At 38.2% G+C, this 12,500-nt stretch overlaps 1 protein-coding gene across 4 annotated transcripts in view; it reads left to right on the plus strand.

Moving 5' to 3' along the window:
• The window catches only part of LOC143740643 (methionine--tRNA ligase, cytoplasmic-like), a 44,114-nt gene that overhangs the window by 18,977 nt on the left and 12,637 nt on the right, over window positions 1–12,500 (plus strand). For all 4 annotated transcript variants that reach the window (XM_077232644.1, XM_077232646.1, XM_077232643.1 and 1 more), the window contains exons 5-13: window positions 1–3; window positions 1,013–1,155; window positions 2,224–2,330; window positions 2,403–2,519; window positions 6,342–6,545; window positions 6,648–6,849; window positions 7,405–7,479; window positions 8,664–8,834; window positions 10,655–10,750. The exon at window positions 1–3 is cut by the window's left edge and continues 73 nt beyond it. In XM_077232644.1, coding sequence (XP_077088759.1) covers window positions 1–3; window positions 1,013–1,155; window positions 2,224–2,330; window positions 2,403–2,519; window positions 6,342–6,545; window positions 6,648–6,849; window positions 7,405–7,479; window positions 8,664–8,834; window positions 10,655–10,750 — 1,118 coding nt within the window. The remainder of the gene's footprint in view (window positions 4–1,012; window positions 1,156–2,223; window positions 2,331–2,402; window positions 2,520–6,341; window positions 6,546–6,647; window positions 6,850–7,404; window positions 7,480–8,663; window positions 8,835–10,654; window positions 10,751–12,500) is intronic.

Genomic DNA, 12,500 nt, shown 5'->3' on the forward strand with positions numbered 1-12,500 from the left:
TTGGTAAGCTAGAGTGTGTGTGAGAGAGAAAGAGTGTGTGCCACAGAGTGTGTTTCACAGAGAGAGAGTGTGTGTGTGTGTGTGTGTGTTCAATCTCTCTATCTCTGTCTCTCTCTCTCTCTCTTTCTCTCTCTCTTCCTCTCCTCTCTCTCTCTTCCTCTCCTCTCTCTCTCTCTCTCCCTCTCTCTCTCTTCCTCTCCTCTCACTCTCTCTCTCTCTCTCTCTCTCTCTTCCTCTCCTCTCACTCTCTCTCTCTCTCTCTCTCTCTTTCTCTCTCTCTTCCTCTCCTCTCTCTCTCTTCCTCTCCCCTCTCTCTCTCTTCCTCTCCTCTCACTCTCTCTCTCTCTCTCTCTCTCTCTCTCTCTCTTCCTCTCCTCTCACTCTCTCTCTCTCTCTCTCTCTCTCCTCGCTCTCTCTCTTCCTCTTTTCTCTCTCTCTCTCTCTCTCTCTCTCTCTCTCTCTCTCTCTCTCTCTCTTCCTCTCCTCTCACTCTCTCTCTCTCTCTCTCTCTCTCTTCCTCTCCTCTCACTCTCTCTCTCTCTCTCTCTCTCTCTCCTCGCTCTCTCTCTCCTCTCTCTCTCTCTCCTCTCTCTCTCTCTCTCTCTTCCTCTCCTCTCACTCTCTCTCTCTCTCTCTCTCTCTCTCTCTCTCCTCGCTCTCTCTCCTCTCTCTCCTCTCTCTCTCTCTCTCTCTCTTCCTCTCCTCGCTCTCTCTCTCTCTCTCTCTCTCTCCTCGCTCTCACTCTCTCTCCTCGCTCTCTCTCTCTCTCTCTCTCTCTCCTCGCTCTCTCTCTCTCTCTCTCTCCTCGCTCTCTCTCCTCTCACTCTCTCTCCTCTCTCTCTCTCTCTCTCTCTCTCTCTCTCTCTCTCCTCGCTCTCTCTCTTCCTCTTTTCTCTCTCTCCTCTCTCTCTCTCTCTCTCTCTCTCTCTCTCTCTCTCTCTCTCCCTCCTCGCTCTCTCTCTTTTCTCTCTCTCTCTCTCTCTCTCTCTCTCTCTCTCTCTCTCTCTCTCAGGTGAGCAGGTGCGCCGCTGGTTCGAGTGTGTCGACTCTCTCTCTGTGTGTCAGGCGGCCGCTCGCAGGATCCTGCAGGGAAACGAAGCGCTGAAGACGTTCCTGCAGAAACACACCGCTCCACTCTCACCCGCCACCACTGACGTAATGCACTCCATTAGCATCTGTTTTAGAATTTTTATATATATATATATATATATATATATATATATATATATATATATATATATATATATATATATATATATATATATATATTTCAGTTTTTATTTCAGCTTTACTTTGATTAATATTTTGAATTAGCTTTTATTTGTATATTTTCTGTTTTAATTTTACTTTGTCATTTTGCTATGTGCTTTTGTCATGTTTATTAGTATGTCTTTGTTAATATTTGGATTTATTTTGGTTTAAATATTATTAATTACAGTATTTTAACTTAAACATTTTAATTCAGTTAATTCTAGTTTTATAATAGTTTTTTAGTTCATCAATTTTTTTTCAGCTTTACTTCTAATACAATTTTTAATTAGCTTTTATTTTTATAATTCTATATAGCTGTATTTATCTTATGTATTTAGTATCCAAGACAACATTTATCATTTTTGTTTAAGTTTTTTATTTAATATCTATATATTTTTAATTTCAGCTTTATTTCAGTTACGTTTTAGGAAATGCGTACATCTCATTTCTCAAGGAAAAAATTATAAATTATATTTAGCATAATTTTGCTTAGTTTAAGGTTTATAAGTATTATAATACAGATTATAATACAAATGTATTAAATCTCATAAAATAGCATGTCCACAATTCACATAAAATCTAAAGAAATAAATGTATTTTGATCAAAGTTTAATTCTCATGCAAATGGCCCTAAAATAGGCTTAATTTATTCATGCAAAATATTATTTCTTAATTATTAATTCCTTTTTGCTGCTAATTATAACATGCTCTCGACAGATTTATAATGTTTTAATTATACATTTTTGGGGGGAATTACAGATAAAAATGAAATGCTTATTTATATTCAAAACAATGTCATCATAAACCTTAAATATGCTTAATTTTCTATATGCAAAATATTTATTTTTGATGTGACAGACTTATTTTATTTATGATCAGATTGCTGTTTTATTTTCATGAGATTCAGACGTTTATCTGAATGTGTAGTGAGTAACCGCGGTAAGAGTGTGTAACTGATGTGTGTATCCTCAGGCTGCAGACGAGTGTGTGATGAGCGTGGAAGAGATCGAAGGAGCGGCTCAGGTCTGGGCTGAAGGACTCAAAGCTCGTTCTGCCGTCATCGAGAGGAAACACCCGATGTACGATTAGAATTACTGCACATAAAACACACACATCAGTCAGTCCTCCATCTTACGGTGTGTGTTTCTCAGTCTCCCTCAGGAAGGAAAAAGAAACGTGCTGCTCACGAGCGCTCTGCCTTACGTCAACAACGTGCCTCACCTGGGGAACATCATCGGGTGTGTGCTCAGCGCCGACGTGTTCGCCAGGTAACGGATTCATCAGGAGTCGTGATGTTGTTTCAGGCTCAACTAGAACAGGTTTTCCTGCTTGAATGTTGATTATTTTACTCATATTCTCCATTGTTGCGGCTCCTCTCTTCCCAGTCTGTCAGTAACGCTCTGTTTACTTCCTGTCTCTATGAAACCCCTCCTTCTGAAAAGCAAACTGTGCTCTGATTGGTCGGCTGGAGCAGTGTGTTGTGATTGCTAGAGAACATTGAGTGTGTTTGGGAAATGTCACGCCTCTTCTGCCAGTTTCAACTATAGACTTAAAAAAAATATGGACGTAGTGTCCGTGACGTCACCCGTAGTGTTTCTAAAGAGCATTTTTGAAGCCCAAAGTGGGCGGAGCCTTTCGTCGCCATTTTGGCCGCGCATCACTCCCGGATAAACGAAAATGGGTAAAGAGGCGGATTAGCCAACAGACAAACAGCTAGTAGTGACATCGGCGGCAATCCACCTGTCACTCAAATGGCCACGCCCTTAATTATGCAGAACTTTAAGGCTTAAAGTTCACCCAAAAATGAAAATTAGCCCATGATTTACTCACCCTCAAGCCATCCTAGGTGTATGACATTCTTCTTTCAGACGAACACAATCAGAGTTATATTAAAGAATGTCCTGGTTTTTTCAAGCTTTATAATGGATGTTTCTGTTTTGAAGTCCATAAAAGTGCATCTATCCGTCATAAAAGTGCATCTATCTGTCATAAAAGTGCATCTATCCATCATAAAAGTGCATCTATCCGTCATAAAAGTGCATCTATCTGTCATAAAAGTGCATCTATCCATCATAAAAGTGCATCTATCCGTCATAAAAGTGCATCTATCTGTCATAAAAGTGCATCTATCCATCATAAAAGTGCATCTATCCGTCATAAAAGTGCATCCATCATCATAAAAGTGCATCTATCATCATAAAAGTGCATCTATCCATCATAAAAGTGCATCTATCCATCATAAAAGTGCATCTATCATCATAAAAGTGCATCTATCCATCATACAAGTGCATCTATCCTTCATAAAAGTGCATCTATCCATCATAAAAGTGCATCTATCCGTCATAAAAGTGCATCTATCCGTCATAAAAGTGCATCTATCCTTCATAAAAGTGCATCTATCCTTCATAAAAGTGCACCTATCCATCATAAAAGTGCATCTGTCCATCATAAAAGTGCATCTATCCATCATAAAAGTGCATCTGTCCATCATAAAAGTGCATGTATCCATCATAAAAGTGCATCTATCATCATAAAAGTGCATCTGTCCATCATAAAAGTGCATCTTTCCATCATAAAAGTGCATGTATCCATCATAAAAGTGCATCTTTCCATCATAAAAGTGCATCTATTCTTGATAAATGTGCATCTATCCGTCGTAAAAGTGCATCTATTACTGATAAAAGTGCATCTATCCATCATAAAAGTGCATCTATTCCTGATAAAAATGCATCTATCCATCATAAAAGTGCATCTATCCATCATAAAAGTGCATCTATCCATCATAAAAGTGCATCTATTCCTGATAAATGTGCATCTATCCATCATAAAAGTGCATCTATTCCTGATAAAAGTGCATCTATTCCTGATAAAAGTGCATCTATCCATCATAAAAGTGCATCTATTCCTGATAAAAATGCATCTATCCATCATAAAAGTGCATCTATCCATCATAAAAGTGCATCTATTCCTGATAAAAATGCATCTATCCATCATAAAAGTGCATCTATCCATCATAAAAATGCATCTATCCATCATAAAAGTGCATCTATCATCATAAAAGTGCATCTGTCCATCATAAAAGTGCATCTTTCCTTCATAAAAGTGCATCTATCATCATAAAAGTGCATCTGTCCATCATAAAAGTGCATCTATCCATCATAAAAGTGCATCTATCCATCATAAAAGTGCATCTATTCCTGATAAAAATGCATCTATCCATCATAAAAGTGCATCTATCCATCATAAAAGTGCATCTATCATCATAAAAGTGCATCTGTCCATCATAAAAGTGCATCTTTCCATCATAAAAGTGCATGTATCCATCATAAAAGTGCATCTTTCCATCATAAAAGTGCATCTATTCCTGATAAATGTGCATCTATTCCTGATAAAAATGCATCTATCCATCATAAAAATGCATCTATCCATCATAAAAGTGCATCTATCATCATAAAAGTGCATCTGTCCATCATAAAAGTGCATCTTTCCATCATAAAAGTGCATGTATCCATCATAAAAGTGCATCTTTCCATCATAAAAGTGCATCTATTCCTGATAAATGTGCATCTATTCCTGATAAAAATGCATCTATCCATCATAAAAGTGCATCTATCCATCATAAAACCGCATCTATTCCTGATAAAAATGCATCTATTCCTGATAAAAGTGCATCTATCCATCATAAAAGTGCATCTATCATCATAAAAGTGCATCTATTCCTGATAAAAATGCATCTATCCATCATAAAAGTGCATCTATCCTTCATAAAAGTGCATCTATCCATCATAAAAGTGCATCTATTCCTGATAAAAGTGCATCTATTCCTGATAAAAGTGCATCTATCCATCATAAAAGTGCATCTATCCATCATAAAAGTGCATCTATTCCTGATAAAAATGCATCTATCCATCATAAAAGTGCATCTATCCTTCATAAAAGTGCATCTATCCATCATAAAAATGCATCTATCCATCATAAAAGTGCATGTATCCATCATAAAAGTGCATCTATCATCATAAAAGTGCATCTGTCCATCATAAAAGTGCATCTTTCCATCATAAAAGTGCATGTATCCATCATAAAAGTGCATCTTTCCATCATAAAAGTGCATCTTTCCATCATAAAAGTGCATCTATTCCTGATAAATGTGCATCTATTCCTGATAAAAATGCATCTATCCATCATAAAAGTGCATCTATCCATCATAAAAGTGCATCTATCCATCATAAAAGTGCATCTATTCCTGATAAATGTGCATCTATCCGTCGTAAAAGTGCATCTGTCCATCATAAAAGTGCATCTGTCCATCATAAAAGTGCATCTATCCATCATAAAAGTGCATCTATCCATCATAAAAGTGCATCTATCCTTCATAAAAGTGCATCTATTCCTGATAAATGTGCATCTATTCCTGATAAAAATGCATCTATCCATCATAAAAGTGCATCTATCCATCATAAAAGTGCATCTATCCATCATAAAAGTGCATCTATTCCTGATAAATGTGCATCTATCCGTCGTAAAAGTGCATCTATCCATCATAAAAGTGCATCTGTCCATCATAAAAGTGCATCTATCCATCATAAAAGTGCATCTATCCATCATAAAAGTGCATCTATTCCTGATAAATGTGCATCTATCCGTCGTAAAAGTGCATCTATCCATCATAAAAGTGCATCTATCCATCATAAAAGTGCATCTATCCATCATAAAAGTGCATCTGTCCATCATAAACGAACTCCACATGGCTCCGGGGGGTTAATAAAGGCCTTCCGTAGCAAAACCATGCTTTGTGTAAGAAAAATATGAATATATAAAACTTAGTAAAATAACTAGCCGGCTGTAAACATATTTTTTCTCTGCTGTAAAGTTGGGCATTTTAACATTGGGGTTTATGGGATTGACTCTCTTTTGCAGCCGGTCTCTAGTGGCCAGTCGATGAACTGCAGTTTTAGTCACTTCAGTGTTGGATTCAAGAGAGAGACGGGGAGGTTGCCGCTGGGTTTTAACACACTACTAACTAACTAACTAACTCAACCGGTCCCCGGCCCTTTATTCTGCGTGTGATATGATGCTGTGTGTTTCTGCAGATATGGGCGTTTGCGCGGCTGGAATCTGCTGTTCGTCTGCGGTACGGATGAGTACGGGACGGCCACGGAGAACAAGGCTCGCGAGGAGGGCCTGACAACGCAGGAGATCTGCGACAAATACCACTCCATCCACGCTTCCATCTACCAGTGGTTCCAGATCGACTTCGACTTCTTCGGCCGCACGACCACTGAACGCCAAACTGAGTGAGAACCGTTCGTTTCGTTTTAAAGTCCCCCTGTAGTCAATAATTGTATCCCTTAAAACTCATCTTTGATCACCAAAATCCTTGATAAAAATTTCCTCAGAATCGCTCAGGATATTTTCTGGCGTTTGCACGAGAGGGGTTTTCTGCTGGAGGACACGGTGGAGCAGCTTCGCTGTGAAAGCTGTGAGCGGTTCCTTGCCGATCGCTTCGTGGAGGGCGTGTGTCCTCACTGCCATTACCCAGAAGCCCGCGGGGACCAGTGTGACAAATGTGGCCGCCTCATCAATGCTGTGGAGCTCAGGGTACGGTTCTTGAACTTCACTTCCAAATACATTAAGAAATATATGGAATATTTTTATATATAACCTCCTACTATATCTGACAAAAAGAGTCTCCAAGGCTGCATTTATTTGATCAAAAATACAGTAAAAATTGTGAAATATTATTCGAATTTTAAAGAACTGTTTTCTATGTGAATATATAGTCAAGTCAAGTCATCCTCATTTATATAGCGCTTTTAACAATGTAGATTGTTTCAAAGCAGCTTTACAGAGATAAACGTATAATTTAAGGTAACAGAGATTGGTTTAGTTTTATAGTGGTGTTTAAAAAAAATGTTTTTTCCAGCTAAAGTTAGTTTTGATTGATTCACTTCCGTCTAAATTCTATGATTTCTAATTCACACAAGGTCCCCAGATAGTACTGATCCCGTGCGAATAGGGCTAAAGATTAATAAATACTGTAACACATGAATTGCTCATTGTTAGTTCATGTAAGTGAATACATTTACTAATGTTGACTAGTGAACCTTATTGTAAAGTGTGTTTATGTGCTGTTTCTCATATTGTCTCCTGCAGAATCCGCAGTGTAAAGTGTGCAAGGAAACGCCGGTGATCCGCTCCTCTAAACACCTGTTCCTGGACCTGCCGAAGGTGAAACCGATGTGAAATGTGTTGTTGATCTCGTTATCCTCTCTTCAGTGAGGTCTTGTCCACACGAATGCCACATGTACTCTTAGCTGGGTATTTGGAGAAACGAATATTTCCCCCCCTCCGTTTTCAATAATAACATCGTGCACACAACAAACGCCATCAGAACTATGCCAAACTGGGTGCTCACATGACGTTAAGCATTTTCTGGCGCATAATGTGACGTTTGAGAACCTAAAACCCCGTTTCTCCCAGTTGTCACGGCAACACGTAACCGGCGTTTTCAGAAATCTTGATAAATAAATTTGAAAGCGCTGTTTTCGTGTTGATGTGTGGACTGTCAAAACTGAGGATTTTTAAAACGATGATGTAAGTTTAGTCATGTGACTCATATTGCACTAATAGATATTCATGTTTATTCTGGTATTGTGCCTGTTATGTGCTTTTCACTTTCACACAGTTGCTAAAATATGTTAAACGCTTCATTTCACAGTCCTGCAAAGATGACAGAAAATTCACTCGCATTTGCTAAACAAGAGACAGTCGAGTTTCAGACCAAACATATGATGGTGTGTGAGAGACAGGTTCATCAGTGAATGCTGAGATATGTGCTAAATAAAATTATTGAATTGCGCGATAACTTTATTATTTATTTTCCCGTCTGTCTCATCTCAGTGAGGGTTTACGCATGCGCAGTAAAGGAGAATTTAGCGTTTCCAGGCGTTTTCCAAAAGTTTCTCATTCACACTGTAACGCCTGAAAACGCTAGTTTGGATGGAGAGCGTTTTTAAACGAATATGTCGATTTCAAGTGTATCCGGATTAATGTAGACGTAGCCTGAGACAAACAGAGCTCTGTTAACACACACACACACATACACACACGAACTGGATCAAAGTCTTCAAAGTCTCGACACGATCCAGCCGAGGAATAAGAGTCTGATCTAGACAAACCAGCGCACATTTATAACAAAATACACATTTATATACTTTTAACCAGTAATGCTGGTCTTACACGAGCTGTGATGCGACACACAGTATGTGATCAGGTTGAAGGACCTTCGACCCGTTGGACTCCATTGAGGTCACTATATGGAGAAAATCCTGGAATGTTTTCCTCAAAAACCTTCATTATCCTTCAGTATCCAGATTGGTGTGTGTGTGTGTGTGTGTGTGTGTGTGAGATAGCTGGAGGGCGAGCTGGAGCAGTGGCTGGAGAAGTCGATCGGCTCGGGCGATTGGACGGCGAACGCTCGGCACATCACGCGCTCGTGGCTCCGGGACGGCCTGAAGCCCCGGTGTATCACACGTGACCTGCGCTGGGGGACGCCCGTGCCTCACGAGGACTTCAGAGAGAAAGTAGGAACACACAATCCTGAGATGTTATTTCTAGTGCTGTCAACGTATTGCGTTAAACCAATAGTTCACCCAAAAATGAAAATTAGCCCATGATTTATTCACCCTGAAGCCATGCTAGATGTATATGACATTCTTCTTTCAGACGAACACAATCAGAGTTATATTAAAAAATGTCCTGAGTCTTCCAAGCTTTATAATGGGAGTCAATGGCCGTTTCTGTTTTGAAGTCCATAAATTTATGCACTTTTATGAAGGATAGATGCACTTTTATGATGGACAGATGCACTTTTATGAAGGATAGATGCACTTTTATGATGGACAGATGCACTTTTATGATAGACAGATGCACTTTTATGATGGACAGATGCACTTTTATGATGGACAGATGCACTTTTATGATCGATAGATGCACTTTTATGATGGACAGATGCACTTTTATGAAGGATAGATGCACTTTTATGAAGGACAGATGCACTTTTATGATGGACAGATGCACTTTTATGATGGACAGATGCACTTTTATGATGGACAGATGCACTTTTATGATGGACAGATGCACTTTTATGATGGACAGATGCACTTTTATGATCGATAGATGCACTTTTATGATGGACAGATGCACTTTTATGAAGGATAGATGCACTTTTATGAAGGACAGATGCACTTTTATGATGGACAGATGCACTTTTATGATGGATAGATGCACTTTTATGATGGACAGATGCACTTTTATGAAGGATAGATGCACTTTTATGAAGGACAGATGCACTTTTATGAAGGATAGATGCACTTTTATGATGGACAGATGCACTTTTATGAAGGATAGATGCACTTTTATGATGGACAGATGCACTTTTATGATAGAGAGATTCACTTTTATGATAGAGAGATGCACTTTTATGATGGACAGATGCACTTTTATGATGGACAGATGCACTTTTATGATGGATAGATGCACTTTTATGATAGAGAGATGCACTTTTATGATGGACAGATGCACTTTTATGATGGACAGATGCACTTTTATGATGGATAGATGCACTTTTATGAAGGATAGATGCACTTTTATGATGGACAGATGCACTTTTATGAAGGATAGATGCACTTTTATGATAGAGAGATGCACTTTTATGATGTACAGATGCACTTTTATGATGGATAGATGCACTTTTATGATGGACAGATGCACTTTTATGAAGGATAGATGCACTTTTATGATGGACAGATGCACTTTTATGAAGGATAGATGCACTTTTATGATAGAGAGATTCACTTTTATGATCGATAGATGCACTTTTATGATAGAGAGATGCACTTTTATGATCGATAGATGCACTTTTATGATAGAGAGATGCACTTTTATGAAGGATAGATGCACTTTTATGATGGACAGATGCACTTTTATGATGGACAGATGCACGATGATGGATAGATGCACTTTTATGATGGACAGATGCACTTTTATGATGGACAGATGCACTTTTATGATGGACAGATGCACTTTTATGATGGATAGATGCACTTTTATGAAGGATAGATGCACTTTTATGATGGATAGATGCACTTTTATGATGAACAGAAACAGACGTTCACTGCCATTATAAAGCTTGGAAGAGCCAGGACATTTTTTAATGTAACTCTGATTGTATTCGTCTGAGAGAAGAATGTCACTTCAGGGTGAGTAAATCATGGGCTAATTTTCATTTTAGCAATGAAATCTAGTTAATCTTTTTAATCGATTAATCGACATCACTAGTTATTTCACTAATGTGCGTTAATCCAAATGCACAATGAACTAATGTGTCTGTGTGTCCATGAAGGTGTTCTACGTGTGGTTCGACGCTCCTATTGGCTACTTGTCCATCACGGCAAACTACACCGACCAATGGGAGAAATGGTGGAAGAACCCTCAGCAGGTGCGGATCAAGTTTGATATTTCACCTCCTGAACTTGATGCAAAGTCTTGGATGATTTTACATATTTTGTTTTGTTGTTGTTTTTGGAGATTTTTGACAAGTTGCGCTTGTCTTTTCTTCCCTATAGTGCATATATATATTATATTATATTATTATTCTTTTTATGCTTTAAACAACAATACAATACAACATACACCTTGGAGCCAGGGGAGCAAAGAAAACGCATTAACACATTTTTTTTTTTTTTACATTCACAAAAATACAAGACCTTTGTATCATTTAAAGATTTTGAATATTGTACACAAATGAACAGTCTTAAAGGTACAATATGTAGGATTTTTGCAGTAAAATATCCAAAAACTACTAGGCCAATGTTATATATTTTGTTTAGTTGATTACTTACAATATCCCAAATTTCAAACAATTTGTAAATCGTGTGAAAATAGCGATTTTAACCAAGGAAACAGGGCGTGTGAGCAGGGGTGAGGAGTCGCCAGTCAATGACGTCATATCCGCGTTACCCTCGATTCCGCCAGGTTTGACCTCGTACTGCCATAGTAACCATGGCGACAGACGTGGACAACTGGCCCGTTATGCCTAGCAGGACGCTAACGCTGTTGTTGTTTTGTTCAAACATTTTGGACCATGGCAAGCAGACTTTGAGACAAAAAGAGGACTAAAACGAAGATCAACATCTTTCGAGATGCCGAGAGCTCCACGTCCGCGACTAACTTCGACTTGACAGAGACGCGAGTGTTGCATGTACTTTATTAGACAGTGCATAAAACAAATGTTATCAATGTTAATCAATGTTATTTAGTTCAACTTGATGAAATGTTAGAATATGATCTGTATGTTATTCTAATGTTGATCTAGCTTAACGTACTGACAACAAACAACCCAACTAACAGCATTCAACACACTCAAATGCCGTTTAGTGTGATAGTGTAACTGTTAGAGCGAGTGAAACACCTCAAGTTGGATTCATCTAATAAACTGACCTGTGTGAGTATTAATTCAGCACTTGCGTGTAGTTCGGTAGAATGAAATGTCCTTATTCCTTTATATCCGCGGGTCTCGCGTTGCGTGTGGCGCTGGTATACGCTAGCAATCGCGCACTGCTTCACACCACAGTCATGTTAAAACATTAATGTATTCACTCATCCATAAAAGATCCATCAGCTTGACGACAAGATCCATACTTATGCTTAATGTGGAATATACGTCATCAGTATACACCTTTGTTATTGTAAGAGGTTAGCGACCCCTGGTGGTGAAAAATCCTGCATATTGTACCTTTAATAGTTCAAGTTTCAAGTTTGTATTAATTTATATAGCACATTTAAAAACAGCAAACATGGCTGACCAAAGTGTTGAACAAGATAAAAAGACAACAACAGCCTCACATTCAAGACAAACTCACAATGAATTAAAAGCTAAAGAAAAAAGGTAGGTTTTAAGAGAAGATTTAAAACCAGTGAAAGACTGTGTCGATCTGATGTTTTATTTAAGGCTTTAAAAGAAGAGAGAACATTTTTTAAACTCAATTCTAAAATGCACAGGTAGCCATATAATAGCTTTTCTTCAATTAGTACTAGATTGAATAGTAGAAAAGTCATTTAAAATTATTTAAGGACTACTGAGAAAAGGGGCTTTTTGTTAGAAAACTTACACTTATGAATGTGAAATTTGACTAATGAAATTAACAAATTAATTACAACCTATAGTGTCGTATATGCGAGTGAAGCGC

This window comes from Siphateles boraxobius, unplaced genomic scaffold (assembly GCF_051911475.1).
Source record: "Siphateles boraxobius isolate OS27281-9 unplaced genomic scaffold, OSU_SipBor_1 179, whole genome shotgun sequence".
NCBI lineage: Eukaryota > Metazoa > Chordata > Actinopteri > Cypriniformes > Leuciscidae > Siphateles > Siphateles boraxobius.